The following is a 23,150-nucleotide window of genomic DNA, read 5'->3' on the forward strand; positions in this document are numbered from 1 at the left end:
ACCTTTTATATCGTAGTAGCTGCAGCGATGGCTCCCTTCCCTTTAAGGGGGGAGGGGGAGGAGCCTTTGAATTTGGCAACGTTGCACGGCCCAATGAGCGGCGCTGCTCATGTCTCCACTCCGCCCGCTGCCGTTCGTGCGATCGCTCCACTTCCTTCTCGGAGCGCAAATGGTAAATGTTTTTAAAGTTTGAAATCATTAGCGCCTGGAGCTAACTTTGCAAACTTTTAAAATTAGCGCCCCAAAAGGAGCGATGGTGAATTTTTCCCCCTAAAGACCCCGGGTTTAGACAGGTTAGATGCAGAAAGAATGTTCCCAATGTTGGGGAAGTCCAGAACCAGGGGTCACAGTCTGAGGATAAGGGGTAAGCCATTTAGGACCGAGATGAGGAGAAACTTCTTCACCCAGAGAGTGGTGAACCTGTGGAATTCTCTACCACAGGAAGTAGTTGAGGCCAATTCACTAAATATATTCAAAAGGGAGTTAGATGAAGTCCTTACTACTCGGGGGATCAAGGGTTATGGCGAGAAAGCAGGAAGGGGGTACTGAAGTTTCATGTTCAGCCATGAACTCATTGAATGGCGGTGCAGGCTAGAAGGGCTGAATGGCCTACTCCTGCACCTATTTTCTATGTTTCTATCTATGTTTCTATGTCACTATTTCGGAGAAGGGCAGGGGAGTTCTCCCCAGTGACCTGGCCAATATTTATCTCTCACTCAACATCACTAAAATTATCACACAAGATTATCCGGTCATTATCACATTGCTGCTTGTGGGAGCTTGCTGTGCGCAAATTGGCTGCCGCGTTTCCTACATTACAACAGTGACAGCACTTCATTGGCTGTAAAACGCTTTGGGATGTCCTAAGGATGTGAAAGGCTCTGTATAAAATTGCAATTCTTTCTTTTAGACAAACAACAACCATTGCGCACCATCAACGCTCCACGAACAGCAATGACCAGTTACCTGGTCTTGGCTGAAGCCAGGGTAGTGGCCAGGATACAGGGAGAACTCCCCGATCTTCTTCAGCTTGTGCCATGAGATCTTTACTATCCACCCGAACCACCAAAGCCGTCCGGCGGAACCTCAGCTTGGCCCCTCATTCAGAGGATGGCACCTGTGGCAATGCAGCACTCCCTCGGTACTGCGCTGGAGTGTCAACTAAGGCAATCGATGCCCGCCGACCTACAACCTTCTGACCGAGAGGCATGTCAAGCTGAGATAACAGAAATTGACTGGCTTGCTAACCTTTGCAGCTCTGTAACAGGTCTGCGCGGCTCGACTGAAGATAAATGAACAACATCCACGCCCAGCACAGAGTAAATAGTGTTTATTTCGAGACAAGGCTGAGTATCTTGCACTACACTTCAGCAGGCGGCTAGCTCTCAGTCACATCAGTACATGGACTGCGGTCAGCCTCTACACTCCATCTGGCATTAGCACAGCTATTCATGAGTCAGATAAAGATTAGCATGTCTGACAGGACGAATTACATTCATATCAAGTTGCATAGGCATTCGTTTAATTTTGTTTCCAGCAGGAATAACCTAAAGCAAGGCCGGCTTGCTATTGCTTCAACAAACAAGCTCGATGGTTTGTAACGTGAGCCAGAAGACCAGTGGAGGTTGGAGCTGCTCCAGTCAACATGACCCTGAGATGACACCATGGGATGATAGAGTACAAACATTGATCACCTTCCTCTGAAACGCCTCTCTCTGACAAGACAGCATTTTCTGATGAAGGACTTCATGCACGAGTGTTCCACACTGCTTTTGCCTGTCCCAGGAGATTGGGGGACAACTTTGACTTTGGGCGAGAGGGTAAAATGGGCATCTGATATCGGATCAGCCACCCGTTAGGCGTCTCTCCCTATTAAAACCAATAGAAGTGAATATCGGGGAGAGATGTAGAATGGGCATCTAATATCGCCCATTTTACACGGACGCCCAAAGCCAGAATCACCCTCACTGAGTGGTTCAGGGGTAAGTCAATGGTGTACGAGGTATGGCATTGTTTGGCTGGAACCGATGGTCTATTCCCCCGCCCTTGCTTTTCCTATGTTCATGCTTACATTTGTAATTTGAGGGCCCATGTGGGTACCAGCATCGTCAATCCTCCATTGACAATGTTTCCAGTGAGATGGAAACAAAGCCATCCGAGGGAACCTTCACAGTTGATGAGGTCACTACACGCAGCAACTATAACAACTCTCCACCCTGCCCCCAAAAGTCTTTACAAGGAGATATTTTGAAACAGATTAGTCTGTAATACTGTTGTTATCTGCTGGTGTTGGAACATCAGCCCCAAGGTAAAATAAACTCATTAACACGTAAAAAGATGTGGAATACGGGCGCTTAACCTAATTCCTATTTCCATTAGATTGTAGCTTTACACACGTAAAATCCGATAGGCTCGGCAAAATATTATTGAACGATTTCCCACGTGAATTGTATGCTTGTTTTATTAACTGGGGAAACACGCTAATAAAATAACGGATGTTTTAGCATGGATGTGTGGGGAAGCGTTAATGTTCGTAGCCCTCAAGAGGATTCCTAGAAAGCTGTGGCAGGACACTCTGAGGGAGACATGGTATTCTCGCTCACCTTCATTGGAAATGCACAGGACCGCATCTATAACACGTCATGGCAAACTTAATAAAATTACGCTCTCTTAGACAAAAGGTTTGTGAATTTCAAGGGTTCTATGGAAACAGGAGTGCGAGCCTCCATAGGCTGCTTTTATGGGGGTGATATCTGTGGCTATTAATGCTGTGCAAACATCGGCAAGGCATCTATAAAAAGACCTAGCCTGGTTTAAAGTTACAAAAGCAAAATACTGCGGATGCTGGAAATAAGAACATAAGGACATAAGAAATAGGAGCAGCCATTTGGCCCCTCGAGCCTGCTCCGTCATTTAATACGATCATGGCTGATCTGATCATAGACTCAGGTCCACTTCCCTGCCCGTTCCTCATAACCCCTTATCTGTTAAGAAAACAGAAAATGTTGGAAATCTCAGCGGATCAGGCAGCATCTGTGGAGAGAGGAACAGAGTTAACAGGGGCACTGAAAGGGGGGAGGGGAGGAATGAACAAAAGGGAAGGTCTGTGATAGGGTGGAAGACAGGAGAGATTAGAGAGACAAAAGGGATGATGGGCAACGAAAGGATGGTAATGGCACAAGTTAGGAAACAAAAGACGAGTCTAGATGGGATGGGAATCATCACCGGCTGCCGTGGGAAAGCGAAACAAAAGGAGGGGGTTTGTAAAAAAAAAGGGAGGAAAGGGAAAATAAATATGGGCAGAGATTATGGTCTGAAATTGTTGAATTCAATGTTGAGTCCAGAAGGCTGTAAAGAGCCCAAATGAAAGATGAGGTGCTGTTCCTCGAGCTTGCGTTGATCTTCATTGGAACAGTGTAGGTGGCCGAGGACGGAGAGGTCAGAGCGGGAAATTAAAGTGACAGGCGACCGGAATCTCAGGGGGTCACGCTTATGTATCTTCTGCAAAGCGGTCACCCAATCTGCGTTTGGTCTCCCCAATGTAGAGGAGACCGCATCGTGAGCAGCGAATACAAATGACTTCTTTCGATTGTATTCGCTGCTCACGATGTTGTCTCCTCTACATTGGGGAGTCCAAACGCAGATTCCATATCACAGCACCTTCCCTTTAAATCTTTCCTTCCCCTCCTCCTTTCACTGCCCCTACACTTCCTTAAGATTCTGATACATCTCAAACTTATCCAATTCTGACGTAGGGTCACAGACCCAAAAAGTTAACTCTGCTTCTCTCTCCATAGGTACTGCCTGACCTGCTGAGATTTCCAGTATTTTCTGGTTTAAAGTTAGTCCATTGCAGGAGGTTGAAGCCATCCGAGATGCTGTGCACAGATAGGTCGCGACCAAAACTTTATATAGAGCTATACACAATAACTTTAAAAAACTGACTGTGGAAGCTGAAGATTTTCAGCCTAGTATGCAAATAGGAACGAACATAGGAACAGGCGTAGGCCATTCAGCCCCTCGAGCCTGTTCCTATGCCCATTCAATTAGATCATGGCAGATCTGTATCTCAACTCCATCTACCTGCCTTGGTTCCGTAACCCTTAGTTTTGGAATTTTCGATTGACCCCTCCTATAATCGAAAGCTTTATGGAGGGGAAAGAGTTCAAGATTCCCACTACCCTTTGTGGGAAGAAGTGCTTCCTGACATCACCCTGAATGGTCTAAATTTAAGGGTATGCCCCTCCATGTTCTGGACTCCCCACCAAATAGCTCCGTTCCTGTGTACTGTAGACACGGTTCAAGTACCTGAGAGATATCCTATAATGGCACTGCATTTGCTTAGTTAGCGGAGTATGTTGTAATTTTGTTGCACAGCCCTGAGGAAAAGACACTTTAGTCGTGAAACCCGAAATTCAATGAGATCACTGGGTACGTACTGCGAGGTGGACCCCCCGGTGTGGAACCTTGCTAGAGGGGAGCATGGGATCAAAATGGGGCCATATCACTATAGATGTGATTCTGTAACCCGTACTCCCCACTGGGAGCAGAGCCTCGCAAAATTACCTCTTGTATTTTGTTATTGTGTGTGTGTGTTGCTCCCCAATTTTTTCCTCCTCAATTTTTTTCTGCCACAGGGCAGAAAGCTACAAATTGACCAAAGAAATTGCAAATTTGTGGTACAACAGACATTGTATTGCCGCAACATGAAAGCTGACAAAGTCATTTTTTTTTAAAGATTACAAGATGATTTTAGCAATGTTGGCGTTGTTTCATCAAACAATCCAATCTTTGCACAGTCCTCATAGGAGATCTTCTGTGACGTCGCTCACAGTGAGTCAGAAGTGCGTGACGGGGAAACGTGTTACAGAAAGTAAGAGGGACATCTGCAGGAAGTAGACAGAAAAGATTTCAATTTCTAGAGTGCTTTTCACAACCTCAGGACATCCCAAAACGCTTTATAGCCCTTGAAGGACTTTTTGTAGTCACTATTGTATTGTAGGAATTGCAGCAGCCACATTGTGCATGTGTGACACTGACAGGAAGAGCGAGACTTTTGTGCCTGCTTCTCCCACGGCGTTGAGAACACCACCGCAGGTCGGGGCTATAAATAGAGCTGTAGCGCTGGGCCCTGGAACATCATGGCAGAGGTGTGGCGAATGAGGGTATGGAGCCCAGAAGAGCCGAGGGCCCAGGGGCAGCACGGGCCAGCCCACAATGCGATATGTGCGCGCACTAGGTCCGTGCAGCAGAGCAGGTCTCCAGTCGTCCTGGTTAATCCTTGCCACTGGATAAAGGCCTAGCCCTGTCAAGCCCGTGTGGTGGCTGATGTGCAATGGTCACCCACACGTTAAAAAATTCACGCACAGGCATCTTCCACCCCCTCAACTGGAGTTCAGGACTGGAACATCGGGTCCTTCATTTAAACATCTGTGAACTCTCGTGGAAGCAAGTCATCCTCGTTCGAGGGACCGCCCATGATGATGGAGACATGGGCGGTGAAGAGGGTGTGCAAAAGTAATTCAGTCCCTGTTTCAAAAGTCATACAGTCTGTCCTTTTTAATTTTAAGATTTAGACAAAACTGTGGGGCAGCAATTTGGGAAAGTGTTGGAGGAGAGTTGCTTGCAGAACTGAGATTGCCCTACAGCACAGGAGTGAGGAGCTGGGAAAGACTAAACGGAGACATTACAGTGCCACCACTGGAGGAAGAGCGCAATTACAGCAGGACACATTTCCATAGGCAGTGGCCATTATCAGACATCATAATGGGAAAAATTGAAACAGAAATTGCACGCAGCCTGAAGATTCTGAATACATCATAGATAGATGGATGATGCTCAAAATAGTTACATTTTGTCTGATAACACTCCTTGGGACGTTTTACTACTTTAAAGGAGCTATATAAATACAAGTTGTTGTTGTTAAGATACCTAAATTGTAACGTACTCCCCTTCAGTTATTCCCCTCCTCCAGTCACTAACTCTTGCCAGGGCATGGTTTCATCAACTGTCCAAGAGGCTCTTAGACCTGGGGATGTGGTGGTACCACTGTCCAACCACACCCAACGTCTGCACTTGCACACTGTTCAGCCACCTTTAATTTTTCTCTCTGCCCATCCTGGGCGGTCTGAGGCCAAATAGATTAACGCTGGAGGTGGCCCAGCTAACTCGGCACAGGCTGAGGATTGAAGCTGGTCTCTACGACTCAGTTCAACACTATGGACGTGCAGAAATGAAGGGCAGGAAGAGAGCAGCTGGTCTGTGAAGCCAGCCCCACACCCATGATGGTTGGAGCACCATGACTAGATATTTCCTACCCACCTCTCTCCCGCCCCCCCCCCCCCCACCGCCACCCACCCACCACTGCAGCCATGTTATCTCCTAGTCAAGACTGGAACATCAGGTCCTTCATTGAAACATCTGTGAACTCATGTGGAAGCAAGTCATCCTCGTTCGAGGGACCACCGATGATGATGATGATGATGTCAGGCAAAAAAAGAGACAAACTATAAGGGGGGAGGGGGGGGGGGCGGGGGGTGGAGGAATCTCAGGTGATCGAAACTAGTCCAGATCATCACATGGCCCAGATCACATGGACCATATGTTTGTTATCGGTTAATCCACACTAGTTGCGTGCACTCACCTAGTGAACTATAATGAATCTTAACAACTTCAAGATTGGCTGCACTTCATAAACCACACGACACAGTAACCCACAGTTTCAATTCCTACATTAATCTTTCATCGCTGATCATGTGCTCCAAGACTCTGGCATTTCCTAATGGGATTAATACTAACAGTACATTTCCTGTTTGTACAATGGGAGCACAGAGGCACCGCAAAACCTGACCTTTCGTTAGTTACTTGTCCATTTAGGAACTCAGGAACAGGAGGAGGCCATCCAGCCCCTCGAGCCTGTTCCGCCCACTCAATTAGATCATGGCTTGATCTGTGTCTTAACGCCACCTATCCGCCTTGGCTCCATAGTCCTAATCCCCTTGCCTAAGAAAAGTCGATCAATCTCAGTTTCAACATTTTCAATGGACTCCCAGCCTCAACAGCTTTTTGAGGGAGAGAGCTCCAGGTTTCTACGAACTCTTTGTGTGAAGAAGTGTTTCCTGACATCACCCCTGAATGGTCTAGCCCTAACTTTAATTTTAGGCCCCTTGTTCTGGACTCCCCCCCCCCCCCCCCCCACCAGAGGAAATAGCTTCTCTCTATCTACCCTGATCATAGAAACATAGAAAATAGGTGCAGGTGTAGGCCATTCGGCCCTTCGAGCCTGCACCGCCATTCAATATGATCATGGCCGATCATGCACTTCAGTACCCCTTTCCTGCTTTCTCTCCATACCCCTTGATCCCTTTAGCCGTAAGAGCCACACCTAACTCCCTTTTGAATCCTTGAATCATCTTAAACACTTCAATTAGATCACCCCTTAACCTTCTATACTCAAGGGAATACAAACCTAGTCAAGGCAACCTGTCCTCATAATTTAACCCTTTTAGGCCCCCGGTATCATTCTGGTGAATCTGCGATGGACCCCCCTCTCCCAAGGCCAGTATCTCCTTCCTGAGGTGCGGCACTCAAAGCCTAACGCATTTAAGCAGCGTGTGTGTGTGAAGTTGATGTCCCTTTATACAAAAGCTCTTCCCAGTAATATTGGGCACCATTCCAGTTCCGAAACAGCACTCGCATTCATTAACCGCCGCAGAAAACAGACTACTTGTATCAGTGCGGTGGCAACGTGAGCTTTCCACTCGGCAAAAACAAGAGTGCTTGTAAATGAAACATCGGCGGTAGCTGTGAACCTTTTTGACGGAGCGCTCTGATTATCACCTCCCCCCCCCCACCACCCCCAACCCCCAATAATCTGTGCTGCACCGCACCCAAGTTTAGGAATCCAGCTAAAGGTAGCACTGTTTTCACCCGGGTGAGAAGTATGAGTTGCATGAATAGCTGAATAGAAATCTTTCAGTGTGTAGGAGTTGCAGGTAGGAATGCTGCCAAAATAGGCCGCTTTCATTTCAAGGGCACATTGACAGTTTTCAGCACAGTCTGCTCCTGTTCAGACACAGTCCTTCTTTACTGGCCAGAAAAAAAGGGAACCTTTTTCAATTACCCAGTAGTACGAATTAAGCAAATGGTAACACAGCAAAGGTGGTCTTTTCAATCTTGAATGGAATCCTTCATAAATGCAGCCATTTAATGTAGGGGAGAGTTCACTCTATTTATACATTCCTGAGTCAGAAGATTGTAGGTTCAAGCCCCACTCCTGAGACTTGAGCCTATAATCTAGGGCTGACACTCCCAGCGCAGTACTGAGGCAGTGCTGGTCCGTCGGAGAGAAGTTAAACCCAGATCCCGTCTTCCCTCCCGGGTGGGCGTAAAAGATCCCACGGCACTACTTTGAAGAAGAGCAGGGGAGTTAACCCCCGGGTATCCTGGGCCAATATTTATCCCTCAACCAACATCACCAAAGCAGATTATCTGTGTCCTTATCACACTGCTGTTTGTGGGAGCTTACTGTGCGCGATTTGGCTGCTATGTTTCCTACATTACGACAGTGACTACACTTCAAAAAGTACTTCATTGGCTGTAAAGGGCTTTGGTGTGCCCTGAAGTTGTGAAAGGTGCTATATAAATGCAAGTTCTTTCTCTTTCTTCCAGTCCATTTGTAGCGACCCTCCGCTTTAACTGGGCAGGTGGGTTAGACAGTGCGAGCTGTAAACCTCTCACTGCCCATTAGTAGTCCTGCTGCATTGCCAGTAAATAAGACTCCCCTCCCCTCCCCTCCCCTCCTGCCTTATATAACTCAATCTTTTCAATGAGCATTTAAGTTCATTTTATTAGTATATGTGTTTGGGGCAAGGTGTGTGGGGTGGGGTGGGGGGGGGGGGAGGGCTGGATAATGTGCCATTTACCCCAGTGAAGTGTAAGGAGTGATTCCAGGATCAGGCACTCCCAAGAAGTGTATTTTGGGAAGTTGCAAATAAGCAACCCACAATTTTCCACCGGGAAATGGCAGATCCCAGAATCATCCCTTCAGTGCGGGTGTTTTAAAAAAATATTTGTTCCAGGGACGTGGGCATCGCTGGCAAGGCCAGCATTTATTGCCCATCCCTAACTGCCCTCGAGAAGATGGTGGTGAGCCGTCTTCTTGAACTGCTGCAGCCCGAGGCTTACCATACCTCGGGAGTCTTTTGTCAACAAAGGCAGACATTGATGCAGAGATTCAACACCGCCTCCAGTGCGCCAGTGCAGCCTTTGGCCGCCTGAGGAAAAGAGTGTTCGAAGAACAGGCCCTCAAATCTACCACCAAGCTCATGGTCTACAGGGCTGTAGTAATACGTGTCCTCCTGTATGGCTCAGAGGCATGGACCATGTACAGAAGACACCTCAAGTCGCTGGAGACATATCACCAACGATGTCTCCGCAATATCCTGCAAATCCCCTGGGAGCCCAGGCTAACATCCCCAGCATTGAAGCACTGACCACACTCGATCAGCTTCGCTGGGCAGGCCACATAGTTCGCATGCCAGACATAAGGCTCCCTAAGCAATTGCTCTATGCGGAGCTCCTTCACGGCAAATGAGCCAAATGTGGGCAGCGGAAACATTACATGGACATCCTCAAAGCCTCCCTGATAAAGTACGACATCACCACTGACACCTGGGAGTCTCTGGTCGAAGACCGCCCTCAGTGGAGGAAGTGAATCTCAACGCCGCGAGCGTGAAGAGGTCAGGCGCAGGAAGCGGAAGGAACGTGTGACCAATCAATTCATCCCGTCTCCCGATGAAAGTCTGTACCACCTGTGCCAGGGTCATATTGGACTATTCAGCCACCAAAGAACTCACTTTAGGAGTGGAAGCAAGTCTTCCTCGATTCCGAGGGACTGCCTATGATGAAGGTACTCCCACAGTGCAGTTAGGGAGGGAGTTCCAGGATTTTGACCCAGCGATGATGAAGGAACGGAGGTATGTTTCCAAGTCAGGATGCGGTGTGGCTTGGAGGGGAACTTGCAGGTGTTCCCTTGCGCCTGCTGCCCTTGTCCTTCTAGGTGGCAGAGGTCGCGGGTTTTGGGGGATGCTGGAGTGCATCTCGTAGCTGGTACACACGGCAGCCACGGTGCGCCGGTGGTGGAGGGAGTGAATGTTGAAGGTGGTGGATGAGGTGCCAATCAAGCGGGCTGCTTTGTCCTGGTGTTACCAAAGCATATCTAGTTGGGAAGGAGCAATGACTTCAATACGCTCAGATCAAATTTCCCTGCCTGGTATTATAAAGCGTCAGCCAGTTTATCGTATAAACAGGCTAGGCCTTGATGAACATAGCAGACTGATGAGTTATCATAAGTAGGCATTCATTGCTAAGATTACACAGCATCATTTCAGAACATTCATCAGCCTAATGGTGACAACAAATTGGTAGCCTGTGCTGAAATAAAACCAGATAATACTTAGCAGGTCAGGCAGCATCTGTGGAGAGAGAAACAGAGTTAACGTTTTAGGTCGATGACCATTCGTCAGGACTGGACGATGTCAACGATGAACAGCTTTTAATCGAGCACAGAGCCAGGGGCAGGGGAAAACAAAAGGGGAAGATTTGGGATAGGGTGCAGGGCAGGAGGAGCTGGTAATGTGGCGGTGAGAGGTGGGTTGACCCCAAGGATGCGGACCACCCTGCTGGCCGTGTACCCACAGGAGATTCCCGACCCAAGCCCCAGCCCACACCTCCTCCCACTCCCAGTGGCTCTGGTGCAGCCGTCCTCCTGCTGTCTGAGAAAAATGGAGAGTTCACGCTGAGTTGGAGATGCTGCACTGTCGGAGGGGCAGTACTGAGGGAGCGCAGCACTGTCGGAGCGGCAGTACTGAGGGAGCGCAGCACTGTCGGAGGGGCAGTACTGAGGGAGTGTTGCACTGGTGGAGGGGTAGTACTGAGGAAGTGCCGCACTGTCGGAGCGGCAATACTGAGGGAGTGCCGCACTGTCGGAGGGGCAGTGCTGAGGGAATGTTGCACTGGTGGAGAGGCAATACTGAGGGAGTGCCGCACTGTCGGAGGGGCAGTGCTGAGGGAGTGCCGCACTGTCAGATTTGCAGTACTGAGGGAGCGCTGCACTGTCGGAGGGGCAGTATTTCGGATTAGACGTTAAAATGAGGGCCTGTCTGCTCTCTCGGGCGGACGTAAAATATCCTGTGGCTACTATTTCGAAGAAGAGCAGGGGAGTTATCCCCGGTGTCATGGGCCAATATTTATCCCTCAATTAACATCACAAAAACAGATTACCTGGTCATTACCTCATTGCTGCTTGTGGGTTTTTTGCTGTGCGCAAATTATCTGCCGCATTTACTTCGTTACAACAGTTCAAAAAGTATTTTATTGGCTGTAAAGCGCTTTGGGACATCTGGTGCTCATGAAAGGCCCTGTATAAGTGCATGTCTTTCTTTCTTTCAAATGTAGTCCAAACAAGACTGTTTCCTCATGATACGCAGCCTGTGCAGCAACGCTTGATGTGTCAGTAACGTTACGGTACAATGCTTTCAAAGACAGCTGGTGACTGAATCCCCCATTTGCACCTGCGAATACAGATTTGGTTTCCAGATCTCATCTGTTCAAATGCGAAATGAGGTGCTGTGTAAACATTAGGTTAGGTTACCCCAGCCTAGAGGGCAGAGTTCCAACCTTCAGCCCGGCCTATGTATTGCTTGCGAAACCCATTCCAAAATAACAAGGGAGTCAATCAGCCCAAGCCTAACCCTGGCGCTTCCCAAATCCCACAGTATAAAATGGCACGAGCCAAACACGCGATGGCATCATCGATATAGGCTCGATGGGCCGAATGGCCTACTCCTATGTCCCTAAATGGACAAGTGAGCCGGACCCTGATTTTTATGCCTTGAATTGTTTGACAGTAGAGACAAATGTTTGCAAAGGGCAATAGGTCTCATTGGAGAGACTCGCTTCCAGCACCAGCTCAGCTCAAGGTACCACTGGAGGAACTAAAGATTGATTGTGGCAATGTGCCCCTTTCAACAACGAGCACCAATCAAAACAAACGGCCCAACCTCCGAGGTTCAAGGTGTCGAGCGTCTATATCTCTATTGGCCCTGCAACAAGAGTGCTGTTGAATGATAGAATCTTACGGCACAGAAGGAGGCCATTCGGCCCATCGTGCCTGTGCCGGCTCTTTGAAAGAACTATCTAATTAGTCCCACTCCCTCCTGCTCTTTCCTCATAGCCCTGCAAATAAAAATCAACTTTTCAAGTATACATCCAAATCGGTGGGACCCTTCCCACCTCCGCTGGATAATGGGGTCTGGTGGATAATTGGGATTTATAACATACAGCAACAATGAAACAAAGCGGAGTTCAACACAAATGACATCAAATGATTTTAAACTTGGACTCGGCCGTTGATTAATTGTCAGAGGGGCTTGGGTTTGGCAGGTTGTTCAAACAGGCGTCTTAGATTCTGATGGAGATTCCAGCGTACGGATTTAATAGTTGTATTTTCAAAGCCCTCCGTGGCCTCGCCCTTCCTATCTCTGTAACCTCCTCCAGCCCCACAAACCTCAGAGATCTCTGTGCTCCTCTATTCTGTCTTATTTTGCATCCCCCGATTTTCATTGCTATACCACTGGTGGCCGTGCCTTCAGCGGCCTGGGACCCAAGCTCTGGAATTCCCTGCCTAAACCTCTCCGCCTCTCTTTCCTCCGTTAAGACACTCATTAAAAGCTACCCCTTTGACCAAGTTTTTGATCACCTGCCTCAATATAAGAATATAAGAACATAAGAAATAGGAGCAGGAGTAGGCCATAGGGCTCCTCGCGTCCACCATTTAATACGATCAATTCTGATCCGATCATGGACTCAGGTCCACTTCCCTGCCTGCTCCCCATAACCTCTTATTCCCTTATTGGTTAAGAAACTTATCTCTTTATGTGGCTTGGTGTCAAATTTAGTTTGAAAATGCTCCCGTGAAACGCATTGAGACGTTTTTACTACAGGAAAGGTGCTATATAAATGATAGTTGTTGTTGGCCTGACTTCCCAGTTGCTTGGCGTCACATAGAACCATATTTAAGGAAGGATATACTTGCATTGGAGGCTGTTCAGAGAAGGTTCACTTGGTTGATTCCGGAGATGAGGGGGTTGACTTATGAGGATAGGTTCAGTAGGTTGGGCCTATACACATTGTAATTCAGAAGAATGAGAGGTGATCTTATTGAAACTTATAAGAGAATGAGGGGGCTCGACAAGGTGGATGCAGAGAGGATATTTCCACATAGGGGAAACTAAAACTAGGCGGGGGGCATAGTCTCATAATAAGGGGCCGGCCATTTAAAACTGAGATGAGGAGAAATTTCTTCTCTCAGAGGGTTGTAAATCTATGGAATTCTCTGCCCCAGAGAGCTGTGGAGGCTGGGTCATTGAATATATTTAAGGCGGAGATAGACAGATTTTTGAGCGATAAGGGAATAAAGGGTTATGGAGAGCGGGCAGGGAAGTGGAGCTGTGTCAGATTCCCTAGCTTTAGTTTCCCCTATGTGGAAATATTCTCTCTGCATCCACCTTGTTGAGCTCCCTCATTCTCTTATAAATTTCAATAAGATCACCTCTCATTCTTCTGAATTGTGTATAGGCCCAATCTACTCATTAGTCAACCCCCTCATCTCCAAAATCAACCAAGTGAACCTTCTCTGAACAGCCTCCAATGCAAATATATCGGATCAGCCATGATCTCATTGAATGGCGGAGCAGGCTCGAGGGCCAAATGGCCTACTCCTGCTCCTAATTCTTATGTTCTTATATTCTTACATCAGATAAGAACATAAGAAATAGGAGCAGGAGTAGGCCTTGTGGCCCCTCGAGCCTGCTCCGCCGTTCAATGAGATCATGGCTGTTCTGAGATGAGATGGTGAGTGGTATAAAAGTCAGGTATGTTGACTATTTGTCCCCATCATCCCTGCGTTTCATAACCTCACTGAAGGACTTTGCACTCCAGTGTCTGCGGCAACTCTTAAGTAATAGGATCTTTAGCACTTCAATTAACAGTCAAGAGAGATTAGATTTTCCGACCAGAAATAGAAATTGCTGGAATGACACAACAGGTCTGTCATGATGTGAAAAGAGCAGAATGTTGTGTGCGAAGACCCTTGGTAAGGTTAGAGAGCTCCTTCAAACTTAAAAAAAATCTTGGGATGTGGGGATTGCTGGCAGGGTCAGAACTTATTGCCCATCCCTAGTTGCCTTGGAAACAACTGAGTAGTTTGTATTGGCCACTTCAGATGGGCAATGAAGAGTCATCCAGGTTGGTGTGGGGCTGGAGTCACATATAGGCCAGACTGGGCAAGGACGGCAGATTTCTTTCCCTGAATGACACGAGTGAATCCAGTTGGGGTTTTAAACCACAATCCGACAACTTCATGGTCACTTTTATCCACAATTATTTAAAAAAAAAATAAATTCAAATTCTCAAATTGTCGTGGTAGGATTTGAACTGTCATTCTCTGTCATTTTTGGTCCCAGCCTCCAGATTACGAACCCAGTATCATAACTGCTACCCCCACGATCCGACAGAGGAGGAAGGTAAGAACAGGATTTGGCTATTGTTCTGTTTTCCCATTGAATTGTCAGCTGTGGCTCAGCCTCTGAGTCAGAAGGGTGTGGGTTCAAGTCCCACTCCAGAGACCTGAGCATAAAAATCTAGGCTGACACTCCAGCGTAGTGCTGAGGGAGTGCTGCACTGTCAGAGGTGCCGTCTTTTGGATAAGACGTTGAACCGAGGCCCCGTCTTGTCCCCTCAGGTGGATGTACACGATCCCATGCTGCTGCTTCAAAGAGTTCGCAGGGGAGTTCTCCCCAGTGTTCTGGGCCAACATTTAGCTCTCAATGGACACTATTAAAAACAGATTATCTGGTCATTATCATAGTGCTGTTTGTGGGAGCTTGCTCTGTAAAAATTGACTGCTGCGTTTCCTACATTACAACAGTGACTACACTTCAAAAGTACGGTTTGGGGATGTCCTGAGGTGGTGAAAAGCGCTATATAAATGCAAGTCCTACTTTCTTTCGATAAAAGCCAAATCATCTTCCTTATTCTGAAGGAGGATCTCCACCCGAGACATTAATCTCTCTTTACTCTTCAGCAACGCTGCCGGATTTCTACTGAGCACCTGCAGCATTTTCTGGGTCCTATTCTTCTCCCCCCACCCCGTCCTCCCTTTTTTAAAATTATTGTGCGTGAATATTTACTATGTTTGGAAATTTGCACCAAAGAATACAGGATTTCTACCAGCCCATCTACTTTCCAGCAGAAAGCATATGTGTGACAACTAATGTTATATCTGACCAACCAAGAGTGGGGACATTGACCTAATATTGCCAAATAGTTCAATCAATAGTTACACAAAGTGGCATTTACCTGGAAAGGAAAAGAATATTAAATTGGAAGGTAACATTTGTCCCCCCCCCAAAAAAAATTTTAAAAATAGTTTTTCCAAACATGTCAACCACTTAGATGTGATGTCATTGATGACAGAGTAACCTAGTGCAAAAGAAGAAGAAATTTAAAAAAATTCATGCATTTTACATTTGCTTCTCTTCTGCAATGCTCTTCTTCCGCTAAGGCTTTATTGTTAAGACTGTGACCCCTCCCCACCCCCCGCCCCCCCCACCCGCCCCTCCCCCCTCACCTCAAGGGAAAAGTGCAGAACGCACAGAGTCCTGTGTCAGCTCAAACGTGGCTCTCATAAATAACTCGGGGGGTTTTCCCGATGGCTGCTGGCGCAGCGGAGGGGCTGTTTTCCACCAAGACTGCCGTGACGTGGTTGGCCTGGTCAGTCACGGTTGGCACAACCTCGCCGGCCTCCTCCGGGGCCGCCGGCCCGGCTTCAGAGTTCTTTTCGAGCTCCGTCGGCTCGGCCTCCGCCTCCTGGGCCTCCAGCTCCGGCTGGTGGCTGCCATTTTGCTGGCACTGACTCTCGAGGTTCTCCTCACTAGTCAAGGGGTGGACCGACACCTTAATTGCAATGTGCTGGGGCTGCTCGTGCAAAGACGACTCGTCTGAATCCCCCGCCGACGAATTACTGCGCTTCAAAGAATTTGGTATGGTGTACACTTCATCCTGGGCCTCCTGGCTCATTGGCCCAGCTCCGACATACATATGGCTTGGCTCCTCCAGGCCCACAACCTCCATGATTTCCTCCACAAACGTCTTGCAGGTCATGATGAGAGGGGGGAGAGGAACGCTGCGCGCAAGCTCCTCGATGTAACGGGCAAACTCCATCGTCTTAAACTGGGTGACTTTCGCCAGCTCCAGCGTTTTGGCCGAGGTGATGATCGGGATCCGCTTGGCAATCTCGAAGGCCTTTTGCAGCTTCTCCGCTCCCTCGGTCCGGAAGAACTCGTTGATGGCTTTCTCGGTCTTCTTGAGGTGGCTGCTCATCATGCACAGCCGGGTGATGTTCAGGATCATCACGATGGTGAAGGCGACAAGGCAAACAATCATGTAGTAAATGCCCATGTCCCCCGAGGTGAAGATCACCCTCAGCGTCACCGTGTAATTGACACTGCCGTGGGGGTTGGCGGCGACACAGGTGTACTTTCCTCGGTCGCCGAACGTTACCATGGTGATGTTTAACAGTCCACTGTCCGCAATCCAACATTTGTCTGGTGAAACAACAGAGAGAAACCTTTTAAATTAATCCAGCAGAAAAATGAATACCATTTTTTTTTTTTTAAAGTTACGCCTCTCATCATCCTGGTTTCTCAACCCTCCCCCCTCATCCCAAATTTCATAATTTGTTGCCATTACATCGGATATACGGCACAGAAACAGGCCATTTGGCTCAACCAGTCCATGTCGGTGTTTATGCTCCACTCGAGCCTCCTTCCATCTTTCCTCATCTAAATCTATCAGCATAACCCTTTATTCCATTCTCCCTCATTAGCTTGTCCAGCCTCCCCTTAAATGCATCTATACTATTCGCTTCAACCACTCCCTGTGGTAGCGAGTTCCATATTCTCACCACTCCCTGGGTAAAGAAATTTCTTCTGAATTCCCGATTGGGTTTCTTGGTGACTTATATTGATGGCCTCTAGTTATGCTCTTCCCCACAAGTGGAAACATTCTCTCTGTATCCACTCTATCAAAACCTTGCATAATTTTAATGACCTCTATTAGGTCACCCCTCAAGCCTGCTATGTTCAAGAGAAAAGAGAACCTTTCTTGATATGTATACCCTCGCATTTCTGGTATCATCCTTGTAAATCTTTTCTGCACCCTCAGTCTTCACCCTATGTTCTCCAAGTGTGATCTAACCAAGGTTTGAAACATTTTTAGCAGAACTTCCCTACGTTTCAATTCTATACCTCTAGAAATCATAACATAAGAAATAGGAGCAGGAGTAGGCCATTTGGCACCTTGAGCCTGCTCCGCCATTTAATATCAGTGCTTGGTTGGCTTTTTCATGGCCTTCTTAACCTGTGTCACAACTTTTAGTGATTTGTGCATTTGTACTCCGAGATCCCTTTGCTCCTCTACCCCATCAAGCAATATGTGACCTCCCGATTCTTCCTACCAAAATGTAGTTTTAGGCCTTATTATCTATGTGTAAAAAATCCCACAAAGATTATCCGTCCCATCAGTCCCACTCTACCCAGAGTCTATGTCTGATTATTCCAACATGAACTTCTTCCGCATCGCTCCCTGTTGATTCTCGATTTTAACAAACTCCACTTCCCTGAAAAAAAGTCAACCAGTACCATTAGTATCTCTGGAAACCACAATGTCCCAATCAATAGATAATCAATAAAGCTGCTTCCCAAAAGTCTCATCTCTGGGGGTCTGTTCCACATGCTCCCTATCCTGTGGAAAAAAATAAAGGCGACAAAATTTCCCTCCGACCAAAAGGGGGCGCACTCACCGATCGTGGAGATTATTCTCCGGGCCAATCCAAGGGGCGGAGAGTAGCGCGAAATTCAGCACTTTGATTTTTTTTTTCCGGTGGGGCGGTGTTTGGGGCGGCTGCAGTTAAAGGGGAGGGCCGCTGCAAACTCTGCAGTTAGTTTAGTTGGGCTCACTGGGCCAGCAGGAAGGGTTTCGGCCGGGCCGACGTCCCCGGTACCCAAGAGGGGGGGGGGGAGGTGTGCCGGGCTGCCTGGTGGAGGCCCGGGCCGAACCCGTGGGCGCCATCGTCGGGTCGACCTCGGAGTCGGCCGACAATTAAAATAAAATGGCAGCTGCAGCAAGAGCGCCCTGCCCTTTAAGGGCGGATGCGCTGCCCAGCCACACATAGCTTCTCGCAGGGGAAAAGCCGTCGGGGACAACGAGCGCCGGCCGATCAGCTCCCGCGGAACAATTTCCCACACGGGGCGGGAAGGGGTCACTGCCGGTTGGTGGGGGGGGGTCGGGGGGGTCGGAGCGTGTCCGATGGGGTGGCAACACGGGCGGTGCAGTGATGATCACCGCCGGATATAAAATGGAGGGCAATTTTATCAATGTTGATGAATCCGTGCCAACTAGGCGGTGAGTCCTTGCCGACCTATTGCCGTCTCTTTGAGGCGATCATGGCTCTTAAAGAAAGGGGCAATTTCGGCCCCAAAGACTTTTCTACTCCTAATACGTAAATTAACAATTCTTTGAATACTAATCCAGTGTCAGCTGTGGCTAAGTTGGGAGCACCCCCACCTCTGAGTCAGCAGGTTATGGGTCCATGTCTCACTCCAGAGACTTGAGCACTAAATCTAGGCTGACACTCCCAGTGCAGTACTGAGGGAGCGCTGCACTGTCTGAGGTGCCAGCTTTTGGATGAGACGTGAAACAGAGTCTGCTCTCTCAGGTGGATGCAAAAGATCCCATATTTCGAAGTTCTCCCAGGTGCCCTGGCCAATATTCATCCCGCAATCAACATAACTAAAACAGATTATCTGGTCATCACCACATTGCTGTCTGTGGGAGTCTGCGGTGCACCAATTGGCTTCCCACATTACAACAGTGACTGCATTTTTGGGAAGTCCGGTAGTCGTGAAAGGCGCTATATAAATGCAAGTCTTTCTTTTCAAACACAAAATTACTTAGAATTGACAGCACAGAAACAAGCTACTTGGCCCAAAGGGTCTATGCTGGTCATGCAAGCCTCCTCCCGCCTTATCACTCAAATAAGACGTAGAAGACTATTTGTGGGAAGAAAGCAAGCATGCACATTGTACCTCATCAGGTCTCAGAAATATCTCAAGCTGCTGCACATCAAATGGATCCCATTATAGAGGCAGCCATTTTGTGCACAGCAAGCTCCCACCAACAGCAGTGAAGTTCATCTATTTTTAGAGGTGCTGATTGGGGGACCAATGTTGGCCCGGCCACTAGGAGTACGGCCCACTAATCAAACAAAAATAAAATGAATTGTGAGTTAAACTAATTTTGGAGGTGTTAGAGGGAAGGATGTGGGATTACTCCCGGCTCTTTGAACGGTGCCATAGGACTTTTAATATCCACCTAATCAGGCAGGCACGGTCTAATTTTAACCCCTGGGCGAAGGCATGGCACCTCCAACACTTTTTTTCCCCCCAAAATATACTTTATTCACATAAAATTTTCACAATTCATTGGAAAATAGTTCAGTACCTTGCAGTCAGCAATTCCGTGCAATTGGTTTGGATGCTCACAGCAGTTCCATACACTGCACTAGCGTGCATTTCACTTCAAGCAACACGGAGGCACACCCTCAGTACTGCACTGGAGTAGTTGTAAATTGCAAGAGCTATAAGAATGACAATACCATCCCACACTACCACAAGTTAGTCATTCTGTCTACCAACAAAACAAATCATAGCAGCACCAGAGACATTAGAGCACAGAAGGAGACCATTTAGCCCATTGTGTTGGTGCTCGTTCTACAACTGGAACTGTCCCACTTCCCTGGCCTTTCCCTCTGTCCTTTAAGGGAGGATATACTTGCGTGGGAGGCAGTCCAGAGAAGGTTCACTAGGTTGATTCCGGGGATGAGGGGGTTGACTTATGAAGATAGGTTGAGTAGGTTGGGCCTCTACTCATTGGAGTTCAGAAGAATGAGAGGAAGATCTTATCGAAACTTATAAGATAATGAGGGGGCTCGACAAGGTGGATGCAGAGAGGATATTTCCACTCATAGGGGAAACTAAAACTAGGGGGCATAGTCTCAGAATAAGGAGCCGTCTGTTTAAAACTGAGATGAGGAGGAATTTCTTCTCTCAGAGGGTTGTAAATCTGTGGAATTCTCTGCCCCAGAGAGCTGTGGAGGCTGGGTCATTGAATATATTTAAGGCAGAGATAGACAGATTTTTGAGCGATAAGGGAGTAAAGGGTTATGAGGAGCAGGCAGGGAAGTGGAGCTGAGTCCATGATCAGATCAGCCATGATCTTATTGAATGGCGGAGCAGGCTCGAGGTGCCAAGTGGCCTACTCCTGCTCCTGTTTCTTATGTTCTTATGTTCTTTCAGACGTAGAGAAGATGTTTCTACTTGCAGCAGGGGCGGGGGGAGTCCAAAACTAGAGGCTATAAATAAAAGATAGTCAGCAATTAATCCAATTCAGGAGAAATGTCTTCAACGAGAGTGTAGTTAGAATGTGGAACTCGCTACCACGGGCTGGGGTTGAGGCAACTAGCATAGAGGCATTTAAGGGGAAGCTGGATAAAGACTTGAGGGAGAAAGGGATAGAAGGAAATACTGATAGGTTTAGATGAAGTAGGGTGGGAGGAGGCTCGTGTGGTGCATAAACGCTGTGTGAGAACATCAGGCGCAGGTCATAGAAACATAGAAACATAGAAAGTAGGCGTAGGTGTAGGCCATTCGGCCCTCCGAGCCTGCACCACCATTCAATAAGATCATGGCTGATCATGCATCTTCATTACCCCATTCCTGCTTTCTCTCCATACGCCTTGATCCCTTTAGCCGTAAGGGCCACATCTAACTCCCTTTTGAATATAGCTAACGCACTGGCCTCAACAACTTTCTGTGGTAGAGAATTCCACAAGTTCATAACTCTCTGAGTGAAGAAGTTTCTCCTCATCTTGGTCCTAAATGGCCTACCCCTTATCCTTAGACTGTGACTCCTGGTTCTGGACTTCCCCAACATCGGGAACATTCTTCCTGCATCTTACCTGTCCAATCCCGTCAGAATTTTATGTTTCTATGAGATCCCCTCTTATTCTTCGAAATTCCTGTGAATATAAGCCTAGTCAATCCAGTCTTTCTTCATATGTCAGTCCTGCCATCCCGGGAATCAGTCTGGTGAACCTTCGCTGCACTCCCTCCTCAGATTAGGAGACCAAAACTGTAAACTAGGTCGGGGCCATAAAAGAAGCGGCGAGCGACCCCTGGGCAGCGTGGAGGCATACTACTCCAGGAAGCAGCGCGAGCTGGTGCAGGAGGGCGACAGCAGCGAAGAGTAACGTCATCAAGGCCCAGGTCGGTGATAGGAGCGTGGGCAGATACAGCAGGAGCGGCGAGGTCGGGGCGAAGGAGCAGCGAGAGATTGCAGAGGGACGTGACCGGGGCACAGGGGAGGCGTGAGTTCGGGGCCAGGGGCAGCACGGGGCAGCCGCACTGCGATACGTGTGCGCACTAGGCCCGTGCGGCAGAGCTGGTCTCCAGTCGTCTTGGTTAACCTTTGCCACTGGACCAAGACCTAGCTCTGTCAAGCTCATGTGGTGGCTGGTGTGCAACGGCCACAACATGTTAAAAAAAATCCCGCAGAGGCAACTTCCACCCGTGAGGATGTAGTTCAGGTCCTTCATTGAAACACCTGTGAACTCATCCTTTTTTTGGCGTGGAAGCAAGCATTCCTCGTTTCGAGGGACTGCCTATGATGAAGAAACACTGGCATGCACCAGTTGGGCCGGATGATCGGTTTCTATGTAATTCTATGCATACATATTCTTCTTCAAATACCCAAATTCCCTTTTAATTGTGTTGCAGCCTCTGTTTCAATAGCCACTTGTAATGAATCATGCCAAATGCTAATGGCCCTCTGTGTGTCTTTCATCTGCCACCTGTCTGCCCAATTCACAAGTATATTCAAATCCTCCTGTAGTTTATCCTCATCAGCTTTGGCGTCAAACCCTTCACTTTCCCCTTTGTTCTTTCAATGATAATCCCCAGTCTCCTTACCCATTGGCCAACCAGTGGAAACAATTTTTCGCTACTTCCTCCCTCAAAAGCTTCGATAATTTTGAAAATCTCGGTTAGATTCTCCCTTAACTCGTGCTGCTCCGTTGCAAAGTGGCACGATTTTTTAAAGCTTTCTTTCAGAACAATAAGCTTCTGTGCTGGGTGTAATTCGAGTGAATCTCTGCTGCAATGGTTCTGATATCCTTCCTGTAGCAGAGTTGCAAGCAGAACTCCAACTGCGGCCTAACCAATACATTGTACAAAATCAATATCATTTCCTTGCTTTTGTGTTCAATGCCTCTGTCGGTTTGCAGGTACAGCAGGCAGTAAAGAAAACAAATGGCATGTTGGCCTTCATAGCGAGAGGATTTGAGTATAGGAGCAAGGAGGTCTTACTGCAGTTGTACAGGGCCTTGGTGAGACCACACCTTGAGTATTGTGTTCAGTTTTGGTCTCCTAATCTGAGGAAGGACATTCTTGCTATTGAGGGAGTGCAGCGAAGGTTCACCAGACTGATTTTCAGGATGGCAGGACTGATATATGAAAAAAGACTGGATCGACTAGGCTTATATTCATTGGAATTTAGAAGAATGCGAGGGGATCTCATATAAACATATAAAATTCTGAGGGGACTGGACAGGTTAGATGCAGGAAGAATGTTCCCGATGTTGGGGAATTCCAGAACCAGGACACAGTCACAATCTAAGGATAAGGGGTAAGCCATCTAGGACCGAGAGGAGGAGAAACTTTTTCACCCAGAGAATTCAGAACCTATGGAATTCTCTACCACAGAAAGTTGTTGAGTCCAGTTCATTGGACATATTCAAAAGGGAGTTAGATGTGGCCCTTACAGCTAAAGGGATCAGGGGGTATGGGGAGAAAGCAGGGGTGGGGTACTGAAGTTGCATGATCAGCCATGATCATATTGAATGGTGGTGCAGGCTCGAAGGGCTGAATGTCCTGCTCCTGCACCTATTTTCTATGTTTCTATATATAGAATAC

At 47.7% G+C, this 23,150-nt stretch overlaps 1 protein-coding gene across 2 annotated transcripts in view; it reads right to left on the reverse strand.

Annotated features, from left to right (window-relative positions):
• Positions 1–1,318: 1,318 nt before the first annotated feature.
• The window catches only part of mfap3l (microfibril associated protein 3 like), a 52,259-nt gene continuing 30,427 nt past the window's right edge, over positions 1,319–23,150 (reverse strand). Inside the window, exons 3-4 of one of the 2 annotated variants that reach the window (XM_070878186.1) lie at positions 15,692–16,667; positions 1,319–3,033 (exon numbers count right to left, since the gene is read on the reverse strand). In XM_070878186.1, the coding sequence (XP_070734287.1) occupies positions 15,733–16,667 (935 nt within the window). In that variant the 3' untranslated portion in view covers positions 1,319–3,033; positions 15,692–15,732. Of the gene's footprint in view, positions 3,034–3,606; positions 4,887–15,691; positions 16,668–23,150 lie in introns of those variants that run through there. The other variant, XM_070878179.1, reaches the window with a different exon arrangement.

The sequence above is a fragment of the Pristiophorus japonicus genome, chromosome 1, assembly GCF_044704955.1.
Source record: "Pristiophorus japonicus isolate sPriJap1 chromosome 1, sPriJap1.hap1, whole genome shotgun sequence".
NCBI classification, from domain to species: domain Eukaryota; kingdom Metazoa; phylum Chordata; class Chondrichthyes; family Pristiophoridae; genus Pristiophorus; species Pristiophorus japonicus.